At 41.8% G+C, this 19,015-nt stretch overlaps 1 protein-coding gene across 4 annotated transcripts in view; it reads right to left on the reverse strand.

Moving 5' to 3' along the window:
- Positions 1-4,112: 4,112 nt before the first annotated feature.
- Positions 4,113-19,015, reverse strand: part of tcf7l1b (transcription factor 7 like 1b) — a 30,572-nt gene continuing 15,669 nt past the window's right edge. Inside the window, exons 4-12 of one of the 4 annotated variants that reach the window (XM_068605358.1) lie at positions 16,373-16,456; positions 9,371-9,506; positions 8,710-8,812; positions 8,167-8,250; positions 6,323-6,457; positions 6,016-6,175; positions 5,816-5,923; positions 5,581-5,632; positions 4,113-5,032 (exon numbers count right to left, since the gene is read on the reverse strand). In XM_068605358.1, the coding sequence (XP_068461459.1) occupies positions 4,545-5,032; positions 5,581-5,632; positions 5,816-5,923; positions 6,016-6,175; positions 6,323-6,457; positions 8,167-8,250; positions 8,710-8,812; positions 9,371-9,506; positions 16,373-16,456 (1,350 nt within the window). In that variant the 3' untranslated portion in view covers positions 4,113-4,544. Of the gene's footprint in view, positions 5,033-5,580; positions 5,633-5,815; positions 5,924-6,015; positions 6,179-6,322; positions 6,458-8,166; positions 8,251-8,709; positions 8,813-9,370; positions 9,507-16,372; positions 16,457-19,015 lie in introns of all 4 variants that reach the window. The other 3 variants (XM_068605357.1, XM_068605359.1, XM_068605360.1) reach the window with 3 other exon arrangements.

Genomic DNA, 19,015 nt, shown 5'->3' on the forward strand with positions numbered 1-19,015 from the left:
CCAAACATGCTCTTCTTCTTCTGCACAGGGAAACGCAGCGGTGGGCTTTAGCGCCGCCAAGCGGTCAAGCGGTTGAGCGTTAACACTACAGGGCTCTGTGTTAAATGGCAGGGATGTGTGCTGGTTCAGCCCAGGAGAGCTCAGTTATTTGTGAATGAAGAACAAAAAGAGCCTTTTTTCTATTTTTTCATCAACTTTATTCTCCGTAGTTACCAAATATTTCCACTCTATTTCCACAGTAGTTACCAAATATGTCCAATCCAGCTGCCTTACACAACACACAGGCACTATCAGCTTCTTTGTTTGCATTCATTCAGGCTTTATGTTTCCTTGTTTAAAGCAGGGCTGTTCATCGCACCTTTCTTTGTGTAAACATGTGTGATGCTTCACTGAGATCAACAGGAAAAGCAGGTAAATGCAGTGTTAAAAAAAGAAGTTATCACGCTTACAGGAAAAAGAAATGTCTTTTGCAGTAAAATGAAACTTTGTTTGTTGCTGAAATAGATTGCACATTTGTGCTTTTAAGTATTTCTAAATACATTTTTAACTATTTAAAATGAAGTTACATTTTTAAGTTTCAATCAGATTTAAATGTTTAATGTAATTTATCACAACCATTATATGTTCAAATTCAGTTGTTTGGCAGTGCAGCTGTCAGGTCTCAAACAGGTGTCCCAAGGTGACCTACCTGACCCTGCAAGCCCGGATTGAGCAATTTAGCAACAAAAAAAATCATCCAACCAGATTCCCTGATGACCCTCATATCTCACCATTGAATGAAAAATCCCAAGGCAAGCTACAACATCACATATTTAGTGTTGCAGATATGATACATGTCATTGGGTTGAGAGTTACACTTAAAGTTGCACTTTGTTCTGTCATTGAAGGGTTGGAGTCATACACTCAGCTTGAAAACATCATATCTGTCTTTAAAAAACTGTAAAGATAAACATCCCCTTTCCAAAAATTTCCACCGCACATTTCTTTCATACCTTCACAAATCTGTATACATTTAAGAGTAAAAACATGCATGCTTGTTTGGTTTGAGCCTGCAGATTCAAGCTATTTGTGTTTCAATCTTGGCCTTCAGTGGGCAATAGGACTTGACTTTCACAGCTGACTTGTTTGGTTTGATTTATCCGGGACATGTGAAAAGAAAAGGAGACTAAATATTTAGACCAGATTCAGCTACAGATGTTTCTGTACGTGAAGCCCACATCCTCCTATTGTACTGACACCGCAATGTACACAGCTGACCTGGACTAAAGTTAGATTACATACATATTTGTATACATATTTTGGCACTTGTTGCCCTTCTGATGATCCACCAGAAGGAGTGGAGTTGATACATTTGTGTTATTACTGCCACCAACAGGCGAAGTGTGGAGACGATATGGATACACTGCACATGAGGTGATTGTCAGTATTTGACCTTATCAGCAGATGGCAGTATTGATATACACTGCAACTGAAAAAGACAACTGTGAAACTGTGACAAAAGCACATCACAACAACAGATTACTTAACTTAATGTGGATTGTGAGGGTATGATTATATAATATCTTTTAATGATTTAAAAACTATATATATATAGTTTTAAAATCATATATATTTATATATATATATATATATATATATATATATATATATATATATATATATATATGTGTGTATATGTGTGTATATATGTGTATATATATGTGTATATATATATGTATATATATATATACATATATATACGTATATATATTTAATGGTGTGAAATACCATTAAGTAAAAATATTTGTCATAAAGTCACTGAACTTTACAGCTGAGCGCCACACGTAATGTGTAACAATATTATAGTGATTATATTTAAAACTTTGCAGTAGTAGAGATGAGATGTTAATTGGAGGTGTTTTACATCTCAGTTGGGTGTTGGGGACCTGTGGGTTCTTGTAATGAATATGTCTTAATTGTGGTAGGCTATTTGACATTTGAAAAGTCCGATGATCTCTCTCATTCTTACAGCCCTTTGCATTTCCATCTTTAAGGTCAAACGGGTATGAATAATACATTAAGGAGGTTCTTAAGCTCACAGCCAGCTATACCTACCTTCACAAAGGCGCCAGCTGAGTGTTGCTAAGCCCAGTGAATGTTACAGAAACAATCAATTAATATCACCTTGGGAAACCACATGTGAAGCAAACACAGCATCCTGTTATTAATGGGAATATAAGGTCATGAGTCTATGGAAGATATACCATTCTTTTATGATGAGTTTTTTGTATACTTGTTACCTAATGAACACAATTATATGATTTTATCACGGTCAGCCTTTGTTCCTTGTGTGCATGAGTGAAGGGTGCGCTCAGGTGTGCGTTACTGTTTTATTTAAAGTGTTGCAATAAAATAAAAGTACATTTTTGTGGCTTATTAAATGACAGTTCTTGGTGTAATATTACTCCGCATGTGAACTATCAAAGGGTTAACCTGGAATAAATTCAAGATCAAAGGAAGGCCCAGAAGAGAACCTTGGCAAGAGATTGGAAGAATTTAATGAGCAAAAATTAACATGTATTAAAATCTGACCTCGTGCTTACATGGCAGATGTTGAGTGGAGCAGAAACCAGATACGTTATTAGAGATAAACAGTGGCGTGTTACCGTAGCGTGTTACCGTGGAGCATGGGAACGTTAAGCTATTGTACCTTTTATTCTATTTCAAATTAATATATTGTATATATAATAGTTTTCATCGATTTCCTTCAACATTGTAAAACACATGCACAATATTTTTTTTTAAAAAGCAAGCACAGGAATGTATTTAATAGAGGAACAAACTTGAAAAACCAGCACCATTCACATGGGGGCCGAGTTTCACAATACAGGTACTGTCTTAGGAGAATGGAACATTGCATTGGATGTATAGCCTCGAGGAGACAGATTTGCTGGCTGTTTTGACAACTCATTACCTGTAATTTCACTGACAGATTGGTGAAGTGACTCGGAGCAGGCAGCCGTGGCACCAGAGACTCTGTGGTTTGTGCCTGGAATGATGTAAGATAGAACGGCAAATAAGCAAAGATTTATTATGGCTAATGATGGCTTAAAACAGAGTGGGGGAGACTTGACAGTGTGGTGTCTCTACGGGGCTGAACTGAAACACATCCTCAGCTCACCTGTCTATAGTTTTAGAAATAGAGGTAATGATAAATATTATCTGCTCACTAAATCTCAGTAAAATACTAGATATTTATAACAATGTTAAAAACCTTCTTATGAGATCTAAGCTTAAAACCAATTAACCCAGACTGCCCAGTTGGTCCAATGTGCCTGATGAGGTGCACTATCTGGAAATGTATCATTACTTATAAAATAAATATACTGAATGTTCCAATCAGCGCAAATACTGTTGAAAAGTAACACCCCCCTTCGTGCTCTGACATAATTGGTCCTTCCCTGGCACCGCTACTCATATCCAAAGCCACCAAAAACTGTAACCTACCTTGTGTATTTTTCCCTAATTGAAATGCCTAATGAGGTCCCTAGGGCTCCATCCCATTACCTCTGAGTTAATTAAATCCTAAGCAGTGTGCCAAACGGTGAATAAAGATGCAGTAAAAGTGCAAGAGGAACGGGGAACCCAAGCAGAGTTTGGTGTGCTGGGATGGGACTGACCTGCTTTTTTGTCATTGTTGTGGGACGCTATATTATGAGACGGAGCAGACGTCTATTATTTTTTTATTTGAATTTATTTTGGGCTTTAGATTTTGTTACTCTGGTTCAGTTGCTCATTTTCCAGTGTGGTTAGCCTAATTCTGCTTTATTAATCATTAAACTCCCTGCCACCATCAGCAAGGATTTTTATGAAGATGTTCTTTACAGAAATAAACACAATACTCAATATGGCAGGTGTGCTATGGACTCTTATTCAATTTCAGTGTGGCTGTAAAATATTCTGCTCATTAAATCTACATTTGTAACACCTACATAAGGCTGTTATCGACTTGTTATGCACTGTGGTCACTAGTATGAGAATATGAATCGAAACCACATTACCTTGTTAAAGAAACCTCTCTCTGAAATGAGAAAAACATGGGCTGATAGAACACAAAAATACAAAAAGAGACATTTATTTTAAGAAACAATTCAAATGTTTATTTAACATGTCAAAGAAAGGGGCACACACGTGTGAATTGAAAAGGGGGCTGCAATTATTGGCCAGTACTATGACTTAAACTTCATACTAACATTAATCAGGTTTTGGCTAAAAAGAAAACATGTTTTTGTTCCTTTTTGTTTTTAAAAAAGAAACATTATGTACATTGGTTCTTTTATACAAGAGGTTCATTGGATAAATGCATCAAAAAGAAACCAGTTCTGCAGTAAACTTTACAAAAAAATACATTTGTTTTCATTCAGAGTTGTAGAAAAGGAGATAGTCAAATATTGACCAATAATATTTCTTCCTTTTCATTATTTAGAAAAAAAGCTGTTCTAATACCTATTGTAAAGAAAAGCAATATACAGCAGAATAAATGAGAGAAAATTGCTTTTGCGGATTCATTCAGTTGGTTTGGTAACCAAGGAGAGGGGCTGCGACTGGAACAGGGCATGATGGGAGTGAAGGGCTGCCTGATGGAAAGGGGAAGGGGGGGAGAGCATGGAGGGGTGCAGTGAGGTGAAGGGGATTGGCCGGCTGAGGATGGGTGTGGTTGAGTGGCTACCTGAAGTACCAATTGGGATTGAGTGGTGGGTATGGGAAGAGGAGGAGGAGGAAGAGGAGGAGGAGGAGGAAGAAGAAGATGTGGATCCAGGAGCCTTCCCATGTAGGGAGAAGTGGTGGTGCATGCGTCCCTCCGGTTTGGTGGTGAGCGATAACGGCTGGGCCTGCTCGGAGTGAGTGGCGGCCGGCGCAGCCGGGGAGGCCAGGGCTGCAGAGGGAGTGGCCGGTGAGTCCAGCATGCTGCCGTGGGACGACGCCGGGCTGTCACACATCTTGTCCGAGGGCAGGTACTGCACACACTGCTTCTTGCTTCTTATCGAAAAGTCTGGCGGAAACAAAAGAGAAGTGAGGAAGCTGAATTATGGATCTCCGGCTGGCTTCAAATCTGGTTCACGTCCCTCAATGCTGCCGCTGACAGAAGTGAACAAGTGATTACCGAAACAGTGAAGACGATGGCAGTGAAAGTTGGGAAACATGATTTAATTCGACTTCAAAACACATGGCATCACAGTGAGTGAAACACGATGTTAAACATATTCAGATGGGATGCTTTCATGATGCCAAAGAAAAACAGGACACGCTACACCAATATGTGCAAAGCTGTGTCACAAGCTCTCTTCATTTGGGGAAAGGACAGCGGCCGTTTGGTTGCACAACAACAGACATACCTGCAACTATTAGCATTGAACCTCATAAGCTGCTTGTCAAAGTATAAAAGCAGGGAAAAAGTTAATAGGCGTTAGTGGGGAAACAAATCCATGCATAAAAAGTAGATTCAAATGATAGAATAAAGATTCAGTGTAGCAGGTGGCACTTTCCAGTTTGTGAAGAAGAACTCAAAATGAGGGCGGTCGGAAAGTAAAGGCGCCTTACCTTCTGGTTTGGAGTCGGGTTTATTGTCCCTCTTCCTCTTTTTCCTCTTTCCCTACGCAGATAAAACAATGCTGTTAAAAAACAGTTTTATAGGGAAAGTAATGCTCTCAATGACATTATTGTATAAGAATAAATAACAAGTAAGATTTGACTCAGCCTGATGAGAAAAAGGGGCTTTGTTTCTTCTTCCACTACTTATGAATAGAAGAGTTGATCATGGAAATGTGCGACTCACATAGTTATCTCTTGCAGACCACCCTGGATAGAGCTGGGAGTGGAGTTGCCTCTCTTTTCTGGCCAGCTCGTAGTATTTGGCTTGTTCCTCTCTTGACAGGGAATGCCACTGTAGAGAAAAATAGAGGAGACAGAAAATATCAAAGGATTGCTAAAACACACAGAGAGTTGTAAACTCGCATGCCCATCTCTGCTACTTACCCGTCTTCCAAGGATCTGGTTGATGGCAGCGCTCTCTTTCAGAGTGCACTCTGCCACTACTTTGGCTCTCATCTCCTTCATATACAGCATGAAAGCGTTCAGAGGTTTCTTGATATGAGGCCTCTTGTCCTCTTCTTTCTTGGGAGGAACGGGGGATTTCCTGCTAATCCAAAACATGAAAAATGTGTTGTTAATAAACCATGAGGGGTTGAGAGATGCTTGTGAATTATAGCCAACAAGGGGAAATATTGTGTACAACTTCTGCATATTTTGATACAATTAAAGACTTTATTTTAAACGTTCTTACGCATGCATTGAGGGGCTCATGTCACTGGGCTCCTGTTTGATCGCCGGTGAGACGATGGCGGGATGGGGGATGCCGGTCTGGTGGAGGCCGTGCGGACTGCTCACCATGTGAGGGGAGAAACGGCTGGACACCAAGCTGTGAGGGTAACAGGATTCAACATTTTAAGAGTCTGGTTCAACAGCAAACCTCTGTTAACCTGACAAGAAGAGGTTCCGCTAACTTGGCACATAATCGCCCTGCCTTAACCTCCGGGTGAAATTCACTGTGCCCACTGTGTCCGTCTAGACTAAATTCATAGACACAATGAGTTACATGCTTGCTTTTGGTTGAATTAGAGACTCATTCAAAAGCCCCTTTATTCAGCAATGGCTGGAGAAAAGTGGAGTGTGTTGTTGCCCTGGTAACAGCATGGCCGTGACACCTGAAACCACTTTCCTTACCACGTACCAGCGAGCGCTCTGACAGCCGTCCGCACAGAACACCTTCAGTGTCTCTCTCTATTTCCAATTGTTAATACAATGGAGCATTGTAATGGACAAGGGGGGATTAAGCCCCATGTCCCTCTATCTTACACTCTAGTTAATGTTGGATTGGAAAATTCCTCTTTTTGAACATGTCATGAGAGACCAAGCACAATATAGCCTTGTACTCTCAGTCCAGAGTCATCCGTTCCACCTTAAGATACGCTCAGTGTGGACCAACCCAGTCTTAATATACGGAGAGACTTTTTGAACTGTTGCAAAGCTGAATGCTCGTTCAATATTTACTCTCTGACTGAATATAATTTCTTACCGAAAGTAAAGTGTGAAAAAAAATTAAAGCATGAAGTCTAATATTATATCTGTTATTAAGAACTGATCTGTTGCTTTATTTATTTATTTTTTCAATGAGTCACTTTATAATTCATGATGTATGAACAAGGAGGGGCTATATCGTCCCTTAGGTAATAAACCTATACTGACTAACTCTGTAAACATCCCACATTGTCCCTGATGAATATCTTTGTGCTGCTCCAAGTGATGGCATGCACTCCAGCGCCACATTTTGTAAATAATACTTCCATTTGCATTAATGCAATGCAGTCATATTTTTTTATTTCCTAAAGTTGTCGTCATTAGGTATTTTTCTTACTTTTATTTGTTTCATTTTTATTGCAAAATCCCAATTTGAAAGTAAAAATAACAGATAATAAATGAAATACAATAACAGCAAGGTGTGTTTTAATTGCTGTGAGTCCGTCTCCAAAAAAAAATACACACCCTATTGATCACGGAGACCTTTCTGAATATTTAATCTCACATGAACACCGGAAGGCTTGCTACAAATCTTTCCCATTTTGAATGTGGGTCAGAGAGTTTAGTCTGATTGCACTTGTAGGTTCAGATGAGCTTTGATTTGTCGTTATTGATTCCCAGCCCTTTCATCTCTGCGGTGTGTGTGAGTGTTGTGGGATGGTTCAGAACATTGGCTTGACCACAGAAGTTTAGCTCAGAGAAAAAAGACAGGAGAGGAGCGCTGAATGCCAATAACGCCTTCTCTCTATTTCAGAAGCTGAACTTGTCTGTGATAGACTTAGACCTCATATCACTTTGCAGTCCCGACACAACTGCAAGTGTTTTATTCAAAATAAGATTTCTGCTCTTTCTGTAAAGTGTGGCCAATATAGTTTAACAATGTAGACAATTGGCGTTTATAGGTGCACACCTGTCATTTCTTTCAGCAATTGTTTAAAAAGGCTGGCATAGAGAGCAAGAGCAATGTGATTACAGCATGTCATGGAAGTAGCAGATATTTGATGTCTCCCCTTGGGAGGGTGGGGCTGTTGCCAAACATGATCCGCTCACCTGGACATGGATGCGTTCATCGCTAGCGCTGGATAGGGGTGACGGAAGCCCCCCGGAGGGATGGAGTACATGGGCTGGCCCTGCCTGAGAGACAGAGGGAGACAGAGTGAGGTGTGAGGTGGCTCAAACACAGCTGACAGCTAACCCACCAACACTAATCCTCGACTCATCAACTCAAATCCCCTGCTTGTGGAACAGCGCCGTTGCAATTGATTACGAGAGCCGTCGTAGACTTCATAAATGTTCAAAAATTCCTCCTGGCGGACACAAATGTAAAACCATGTTCTAGTGTACAGATATGGCGCTATACCATACCTATCCTTACAAATCAGACTTCACTTTTCAACAAACATTGAATTAATGGTGTCCTTGTATTCATTTTATTCTTGACTTGAACTTTATCAAACTCATCGGTTTTGCTTTCCCAAATCTTAAGCAAACTCAAGTAGTTAGTCACAGAGTTAATTCATCAGCATCAGCGATTTGTAACTAAGAGCAAAATGCATCTGGCTGAGTGGACAGCTGTAAATAAAAGTGACTTACTGTTGCATGAACCAGCCCAGAGGGTGTGCGATGGAGCCGACAGCACCTGGAGACAGCGGGTAGTATGGAGAGAGCTCTGACGGGTGAGGTGTCCGAGGAATACCTGCAGGTAAGAAACAGGCTTTAACAATGCAGTGAATACCTGCTGAGGTGACATGCTCTTTACGTAGGGATTTAAAACAATATTTGACATATCTGAAAATAATTGTTATACTCCTAATATTCCCCACAAAATCTATCTGCCTGCAGAATACAGCAGCTGTGGTGAATTAACTTTGGTGTTTCCAATAGTGACTAGTTTTTCAAGGTGGAAAAAAAGACAAAATGTCCATAGAAACCGGCTCAGTACTTTCCAAAGTAAAAACTTTTTTTTTCCTCAAAGTGTGTCTAAACATGCTGTTTCCTTTTTTAAACTGCATCACCCTGTCGAGCTCATTAGCCTTTGTTTGGGCCCATTACAATGCTGGCCTTCTGGTTGCTGTGGATGCTTCAATACTTCTTTCAACTGCGTGGTTACTAAGTGGTTACTATTGAATACATGAATTTAAGCTGACTAAAGCCATTTTTTACAGCCACATTATTGACAGGTTTTATGTGGAATATCACGTTTACATCTACAGTGTACAGCGAAGTGAATCAATGTCCCTCTATAAGATATTACCTGTCTTTGGGTCGAGGATCTCCGGGGAGAGGTGTGACGGCGGCGTGCCGGGGGAGAAGTGTTCATTGCTGTAGGTGATGAGGGGTGTCAGTGGGTGGACATGGTGGGCATGCTGCACCACTGGGACTTTGTTGGACTGTTGATGACGAAAAGAAATGAGAGAAGAAGAGACACAAAGAAGTTATGAGCATGGGGTGACAATGTGAAACAAGGGTCTGACACGTGACTATAATCCATCAAAGCTAATATGCTTGTAGTTAAAACAAGCATATAATGATTCCACAGTGTATACCGCGCATTAACTCAGTTTCCCATTGTTCAACAGAAATGCATGCTGTAAATAAGCCAGTATGTGTGAATGCCCTGTACGGTAAACATAACATCAGTCTGTGCGTGTGACCGGCCCTGTGATGCAATCTGGACCAGCACCAAGAAACACTAAAAAGCTCTGCAGGCAAATGCCAAGATCATTATGGTCATTTAGCTGAGGAGAGAACTGTTTGTTCAGTCCAACAAGAAAAACAACGGTGCGACTAAGTCCAAAAGTCACACCAGTGGTCCCCAAACAAACACTAGCACTCGAAGGTAAACTGAATACCCATAAACAAGTGGAGACATCATCTCCCACTCTGTCTCGCAACAGTCCCTCGATGGGAAGACACAGACGCCCATGGGTGGATTACACTGCCACGTTATACTGCAGATGACCCTGATGTGGGAAAAACACTGAAAGTTCTGTATGACTTGAGACACGGGGGTGAAGAAGAGAAAGATGGAACTTCCTTGTACATGCAGCGTGGGTCTTTTAGCTGTTTGAACAACACTCAACGCACAGAAACTCGCACTGGCCGGTATTGTAGCTACGAGGAGGATAATGAAGACAATAATAATAACCAGCGTCTCTACTTTCATTAGGCAGCGCTCAGCCTCGCAGTCATTTCCCCTGGCTGCCGGGCTGAATAGAGCACTTGTTGGCTCAACTTGTCACATGGGAGGGTCAAGGGGTGGAGGGGGGTGGGGGGGAGAAAGGAGTCTTGTTCCTCCAGGCTAACCTTTCTTCAATATCCCTCCCCACCCCCTTCTCAACCACTCGTCTCTCTCCAACGTGGTCTGCTGAGGAACAAGGTTTGCATTGAGACTTCTGTACACTCTCTTGCTTCACGCTGCTAAGAATTGTTCCAAATCTTTGCTTTTTTTCCGACACACTTTTTTTTTTTCTTTTTAAGAGGAAGGTCCAACCTTTTCCTCCCTTTAAAGCTTTAGCAAATTGCTTTCTCCAGTGCCTAAAGCACGCTTTGATTCTGTTAATGCCAGATGGAGTGAGGAAAATATTTACTGGTGTTAAACATGGCTATATTAAGATCACTTTGCTCTGGACATTTTGGGGTTCCTCCAGACTTAAGAGCATATAAGGTCAATGCATATTATGAAGATGCACAAAGAACATGATTTCTCACAACACAGAGAAGACTTTGATGAAGCTTCATGGCAGAAATCGTGTTGACCTGCTAGGTTGAAATCCCATGTCCCACATGTCATGTATATTTGAGTTGTGCTTTGTTGTTCTACTTAATGTACAATATGCCTGAATTCTCCATATATTGTGAGGGCTGTTTGAGACCTCTAGACCTGGGTGCCAACACATTTTGGGAAGCACTTCAGTGAGAATTTGAAATGATGCCTATTAATTATTCATATCCTGGAATACACCAATCGTGTGCTCTACACATATTTCTAAGTTTGAAGGCACTAGTTTTAACTCCGGGTTGTCTTTCAGTTCAGCAGCCCCACAAAATGTGGAGGAAAAATGGAGTATGCAGGTTGCACATATGCAAAACTATTCTGAACTGTATCCGATCTGCCAGAATTTCTCCCTGAGGAATGAAGATGGCTATTTCATCAAGCAAGTTCCGCTTCTTAAATCAGATTATTTTTTATGAATCAAAATCTGCATACGTTTTTGAAGAAATTTAAATGTATTAAGTTCTGAGAGCATAACATGTGGTTTTGTGAAATTTAAAAACGAGACTAATGGCTCTATCATGAATTAAAGCAAACACGAAGGAATCAATGCCTTCTTTCACTTTGCTTTATGTGTAGAGGTAATAGTCCTCCTGCCCATGAGAGCTTCATATGTCTGGTTTCATGATCCACAAGCAAAGTGTAATAAGGAAACCACAAGGAACATGAGCCGTGTTTTAAATATAAACAACATCTACGTGATAGGACGGATAAAGGGCAACCTGGAACCAGATGGTATCTACATCGGCAGACAGAAATCATGCTCTTTACATAGACGTGCTTGTTGCAAACAGGTCTGCAGTGGTGCATACCTCTCAGCGAGCAAGAGAAAACACCCAGAACTGGTCTTTGGATTGGACATAGTAACAGGAAGGTTTAAAGGGTAAAAAAAAAAAAAAAAAGCTTTTTTACTGAGCCGGTGCAGAGAAAAGATGTCTGTCTCTTAAGGGTTTGAAGCTAAAAAGGCCGAGGTGGCAGTACCTTGCTTGGCTGTCCAACTTGGAACGGCGCTAAGAAAAGCACAGTCCTTGGTCAGTGTGGGTGGAGGGGTGGATTTCATTCAAGCAAACATGTTTTTGGATCCTGCACATCTGAATTGAATTACTAGGCAAACAGCCGATGGGGAAGAGAGCTTAGAACAAACTGAATAACCCCGCAGCTTTGTGTGTCTTTATGCTTGGTGATTCTGGGTGGGAGGCTCAGAGGCCTTTCAAAACTCCAGGAAAGACAGAGTGAAAAGAATGCCAGGCATGCTGAGAAATCCAAGCCTTGTTTGTCAACGCCAACAGGAAGCAGACGTGAGAGGGGACTGACCGTGTCATATGTCTTTAAAATCAACCACTCCAAACTATGTCATTCATCACAGACAACGTGTGCTTTGCGTCTGGTGAGCGACTCTGAATGGGTCAATGGGAGTAATATTCTCACTTAAAATAATACAGAGCAGAGTGGCGTCATATTACTGGAGGGAATATCCCCAGTGGTAATTAGATACATTGAGAGAGCTCTTAACACAATCAGCACAGCATAAATATACACAAACATGGACTGGGAACTAGTGTGCTAATAAATATTTGTGAATCGACCAATCAATTCTATATCTTAAATTGTCTTCATTTCAGAGTTTGGATGGTTCCTTTTCTCTTTTCTGAAAAGGATCTTATCTCTGCAGTGGCCCAGCAGGACTGCAGAGCTCAGATCAGTATTCAGTTCAATCCTCCCAAAGCCTTTGATTTCATGATGGATCCCAGTTGTTCACTGCCTAATGCAAAGCGAGAGAATCTCCACGGAATCCCAGTCAAAGGTCTGTTGGAAGAATATTGGTCTAAAGCAAGTATATGTGTCTCTATGGGAGAAAAAAACAGCAGATTTTCAGTTAATATCTTGACTTAAAGTGCCATATAGCCCTGAGAGTTGAAGATTGAGCTGAACACATGCAGCGAGACAAAAAGCATCTGGAATGCAGCTCTAAACCATACCACTTCAATTCACTTTAACAATTCTGTGACTAAGTGACTTATGACACACTGACTGGGCCATATTCCTCAGTCACTGGATTACTCTTGACGGCGCTAATACAATATTGAAACAAAGACGGCAGTTCTTGACTCGCTATCGAGTGGAGATCAGCCCATATTTGAACGCTGAGTGCATCATGATCTGATAAGTTACTGAGGGACAGACACCCCTGGTCAGTTCCACCTCATTAGAGAGTCACAGCTCCTTCTAATCCAAAATAACAGTCCTCGTCAGTGTAGTCGGTAATGACACAGAATGGGCATTATGGACAAATTACTGCAAGTGACTGAATGACCTCAGAGAGGAAGGTACACAGCCTTGACATCATTATCAGCAGAGTGTTAATGACTGTGAATCGGTGCGTTGTGGAAGATGAGTACGAGACGCACATGATTCAGATAGCAGCGCCACCTCGTCCTCGGCTCTCCTCTCCTCGGCTCTCCTCTCCTCTCTGGTCCATCTCGGTCACTACTGATGGGCTACATGTTCCCTGTACTGCATCACCTGGCCCTGCAGCACCTTTGATGTATTATTCATGGAGAGCACAGGGGTCTCTGTGGGGGTTTTGGGGTGCTGAACGTATTTGTGTGTGCACGTACATGTGTGTGTATGAAAAGCTTGCTCCCGTCTTCCCAGTGCTCCTGCCACACCAGCACCAGTATTACTATCAAAAGCAATACCAACTGAATGCTAAACAAACCTGTCTGTTGAATAATTGAGGATCTCAGGCCACAGCAGGCTCTGATTAGCATACAGGCCTTATGGACCCAATCTGCACAGTGGCGGGATGGTGTTTCCCTGGACTTTGGTAACCACTGAACACTCTGATTTTCACTAAGCATCCTCTTATCTTGGTCCAAATTGACAGAATTCGAAGAAATATCCCAGCAAATTCAGTTTATCTGCAACCAATCTCTGTCGGCATATGTGGGAATGATAGGGATGATATAAATCACCAAAAGTCATCTTCAAGTGGAGGCTTGCAAGTGGATGATTTATTGTTCTGTAGAGACACTTGACTGAGCAGGTCTGTAAGTAATTGACTACAAACACCTCTCAGTACACCAACATTATGAATAGTTGACATGCATATAAAAATAGAAGATCTGCATGTGCCTACAAGCACAGATATTCCAAACCATGACAGTCCATCATAAAAGCAAAACAACGATGTCGGGTTTAACACATGCTTGCAGAATGACTGCAGGACTACAGGTCTGCTCCAGGAGTCCCTGCTGGTGTCTCCTCTCCTCGGGTCTCTCTCTCTGGCTCCTCTTGGCCCTGGGCAGTAATCCCTGGCCCCCCATGTGTGCCCATCCGCTCCCCCTGCTCTCATTAGTGCAGAGTTGGGGCCTGGGGAGCCTGCAGGCCTGGGGAGCCAGCCTGCTGCTCCCCTCCCACTCTTCCACTCTCTCCTCGGCTGGAGTAATGAGCACATAATCAGCCTGGCTCCCTGTCAGCAGCAGCACACCAGAGGGGCATGTGGGCTCCTGGCCCAGAGTGGGGGGTAAGGCCACAGCGGGGTGTTTCGCTCTCGATCCTCCATGCCAAGGGTACACCGCACCCGGTATTAGTGTTTCCCACCACTAATCAAATGACCCTCTAGTCACAGGTCATCAGATCAAGCATGGCAACTTCCTCTTTTTAGTTCACATACTGAAAGCTAATAATACACTTTCAATGAACTTCCCTACCTTTGGTATTGCTTTAAAATGAAAGTGTTGCACCAGTTCTAAGACACTAATACTATCCCATATTATTTTTCAGCCAAATTAAGTGTTTCATTTGCAATCTTTGGCATTGGACTGCACATGAGCTGTGCTTTTGAATTGCAAAAAAAATTTGTATATAATGATATTAAATAGTACACAGTATGGACTCTAATTTAGAACCACGATACAAAGAAGCCTATTTCCATGCTAACAACAATGTAGAACTTGTATAGGTATTTATAAGTTCCTATGTGCAGATTTGAAGGCGTCTAAAACACATTTAATTGCACACAACAAAAGGATAAACGTTGCAAACTTGAGAAAAGTACATATTCAAGCAAACAAAGCCGAAGGCTACTTATTATTCCGATGATGTGGGTAACACTTCTCCCACAAAACAGTTGGATTCCTCACATTCTCAATCTTCTACAATGTTTCGTTCTGTATTGACTTTTCTGGATTAATGACGTTCAAAGAGATGAAGGCCAAGCACAAAAAAAAGCACCGACAGAGCCACATGAAAAGTAGCAGCAACCACTGAAGGACAGAGCAGAGAAAGAACTCAACCTCAGTCTATGCGCTTTCATTTCCTTTAAATTCAACTGCTATTATCAGACTCACTCTTTTGACCTTCTTAATTGCGTTGTAGATTCACTGACTTTTATAAAATTACACATTGTCTAAATAACTTAGAATAAGTTTTCTGCAATAAAACTTCACACAGTAGCTGCTGTGTCTCCCAGAGAAATCAACAGGGTCACTGCAAGGTCAGCATTTATTATGATAAATAAGTATAATTGGTTTATATCAAGACTTAAGTCAGTCCTGGATTCCCATGAGCAAACTCCATCCCATCACAACAATGTCCCATTGACTGCGCTCAATGAGGACTTTATCATGTGCATCGCTGCAATTATGTGATCCAACAAATCAACCACAAACTCAGCAAGCACATCTAGCCAGGATATGTAAGGTCAAGTATCAACAGCTGTATTTACAACAGTGTAGTGACATTGACTTTATGCTCCGTGCACTGCTTAATACGACTCCGCAAACAAAGGAAAACGCCCTGATACAATCAAGCAGGTGAGGGGCCAGATAGATGCCCATGTTATCTAATGTTTTCCATCTCAAACACACATCCCTCAGCGAAGCCACAAACCAAACAGGTCTGCTGAGGCCCTGCATTGTCTAACCAGAGTGAGACACCAGGATGACTAGTTCACACCTGTGTGGGAAAGTTCAAGAATGACATGGAGGTTTGAGCTTGAGAGATTTATGGAGTTTTTGTGGCAAAAGACAGACAGGCTGTTCAGCAGTTTGCCTGCGGGTGCTATAAGGGTTGAGGAGGAGGCTTCTCATGGATGAATGGGAGCCAGTAAATGTACATGCACATTATAACTTTGTTTTTGTGAATCACCACATCATGGTGATCGTTTGATTGAAGCATCTTTCCCAGTAAACTGATTCCCCCAGTAAGTTAACATGATTTGTTTGATAATTAAGTTAATGTCCCGTAGGATGTAGCCTGGAGGAAACATCCTCTATTAGTGCCATAAAATAAGGGAAGGAAAGTGGTGGGACACTGCTGGTGTACACAGTTATTTTGATGTGTGAAATTGTGATGTTGAAATTATTAATATTTTTTTTCTTCCTCCTCCAGGCCATGGTGCTTTTTTGTCAAACACAGTTGTTTTTTTCTGGTACACTGCATGATAAACATGTTGTTTTGTTTTCATTGTCGACTTACTAAATGCCCCGGAGTTGGGGAACGAGAGTCTTTTAGTCCTGCAGATCCAGGAACGTCCAAAAGAGGCCATTTCATCTGCAGGTACTGTGGGTGACAGAGAAGGAGCAGAATTTTATAACAGAACCAAATATTTGGCAGGGAAATTATACGCAGTAATAAAAATATTTAAAAAATAATAATAATAAAAACTAAGGCTATATTTTACAACAAGAATATTGCCGTGCCGTGCTACTTAACTGAAGCATGCAAAAGTAGTATAAATGGCGTCGAGCCTGCAGAGACCTTCAGCAGACACCTGTACCAGACTCACACCGCTGCTGGAGTCAGACAGTGATTTCTGGCACGGGGTAGCGTATGGAGAGCAATGTGAACACAACGGACTGGTGGAGGACTGTGAAATTGCCGTTTGTCAAGGAAAAACAAGAGGCCAGCTGTGGGCGCCCGTCGCTGAGCGGGTGGGAAGAGACAGCTGGAAGGAAGCCCCACTTACAGAGCAGCAAAGAGGCTGAGCTGCGAACTCGAAGCTAACTCCTGTCTCCATTGGTTTGGCCTTTTGACCCCCCCCCCCCACCACCAAAAAAGTCCCTCCTCTATTCAGTATCACGACTTTTCACACATGTACCAAGATATCATAAAGGGTTTTGTGTAAGTGTTTGCTTTCACTCTTTTTTTCCTCGCGAAACAAAGATTTCCATCACCGTAAAGCCGCTGCCCGTTCATGAGTCGCTGTGCAGCTGAGTTAGAGCTGTGCGTACTCGAGGAGAACTTTTATGATTTACTGCTTCATACAACAAGCTGAGCTTTTTTTCTCTTCCTCCAGCAATCGAGATAGCATGAAGCCAGAGCTCCAAAAGCACTGCTCCACCATCTGGTTTATGAATCAGTTTAAATACCGGACACAGCAGCTCGTCATGCATGTGGATTTTCTCTCTGGACTGGTACAATTGCAAATGAATAAAAGGGTTTTGTATATTATAGGTAACATTTTGCTCATCCAGGCCAATGTAGTGCAGAGACACAAAGGTATCTAGTACATTATTTAAGATGCCTTTTGTGCATGGGAATATATTGTGGGTTATAAATTCTGTCTGGAAGTTGTGATTACACAATCTCCCCATGCGTCCTCTGTTATTATTATTCTACAATGTATACTGTCGTTTGTATTTAAATAGCGTTGCACTCATGAATTCCTATGCACAAACTGTTTGCCGTCGACCCATAGCAAACACATGATGAATGGAGAAGATAATAAATACTATCTGACATTTTTAAAATGTTTTGTCTGCTTTTTAAAAGTTGTTGCAGGATACAATGTGACCAACAAGCAAACTTGAGGAGTCATGCACTCAGGTTCTGATTTTTAAAACTTAATTCATCACTCAGGGTTTGTAAGGAGGAAGGAAGCTTGGATGGCTGTGGTTTAAAAATGGAAAAGACATTATAGCAGGAGGGGGAAACGGAGAGGAGGGGAAAAAAAACATTTTCAGGAATGAGTTTGTCGGAGCAGGCAGAGGGTATTGTTTCCTGACAGCTGGGGTCCAACAGAGACCGAGGCAGGGGGAAGGGGACCCTTTTTCCCTTCGAAAAGGGGGGAAATTCTTAGAGTTGACATCAGCCCTCTTCATTTTCACTATACTGCTCAAGGCTGAATTGTAAGTTCCAACTAATGGGCCCAAGTCCATACAACTGTCAGGAGGCAGTTGCTTTTAGAGGCTGCTATTGAAACTTTACTCTGCTGTGTGCATGGCGCCTAATGAATGCTGCTCTCCGGAGAAAAAATCCAAAACAATGCAGTTTTCTCTGTCTAATCTATGTCAATCATGAGTCCTTCCACAAATGAAACGAGCGCTACTGTGAACGTTTGGTCTTGCCCTGCCGTGCCCAGCCCGGCTCTCCCACCCAATCCATCCCTTATTTGACAGCTTCTGCCAGGACTGAGGAACATGCCTCCAGGCACTTTTTTTTTACTGAACGCCTACTTTTCTTTTAATTGCCAGCATGCCCTATGGAGCAACTGTTCACACACTCCCTGAAACATCCAGCCAGGTAATGCCAGCCGCACACTGTCACATTAGCCCCAGTCCAGACAACAGCAGCACACCACTCACAAACACATGAGAGCGAGAGAGGGAGGGTGTTTGGGTCTGTGAGTTGTTTCGGGAAACAAAAGGCGAGGACTTGTGGGCCATGCTGCTCAGCAAAAACTTTCTCAGGGAAAAAATAGACCACAAGGGAAGTGTAAGAAAAAAAGTCAGGACAGCTGAATGATAGCAAGAGAATAAAATGGATGATTCAAATTGTTATGACATGTGATATTAAATGGTTGTAAAAAATGGAGACAGGAGATACATTGTTATCAATGTAACTGCAGGACATTTAGTGATGCTTTACACATGCCCTTATTTTACAAGAAGCAAATACAGACATATGGTTGGGCCCATAGCAATGTCTGTTTCAGCATGGGAGCTGGAAGGTCTAGTAAATAGACTCGGATGGACTACTGAAAGAAATGTGTAACTAAAGTGAAGTTTAGCTGATCCATTTTCATAGCTCTCTAATTGTCTTCCAGGCCTCCTTGCTGCCTCCAACACTCAGAATAGACATCAGTAGAATGTGCTACTTTTACAGGACCCAGATGCGACA

This window comes from Clinocottus analis, unplaced genomic scaffold (genome assembly GCF_023055335.1).
Source record: "Clinocottus analis isolate CAN_PGR_092001 unplaced genomic scaffold, fCliAna1.0.p SCAF_7, whole genome shotgun sequence".
Classification (NCBI taxonomy): domain Eukaryota; kingdom Metazoa; phylum Chordata; class Actinopteri; order Perciformes; family Cottidae; genus Clinocottus; species Clinocottus analis.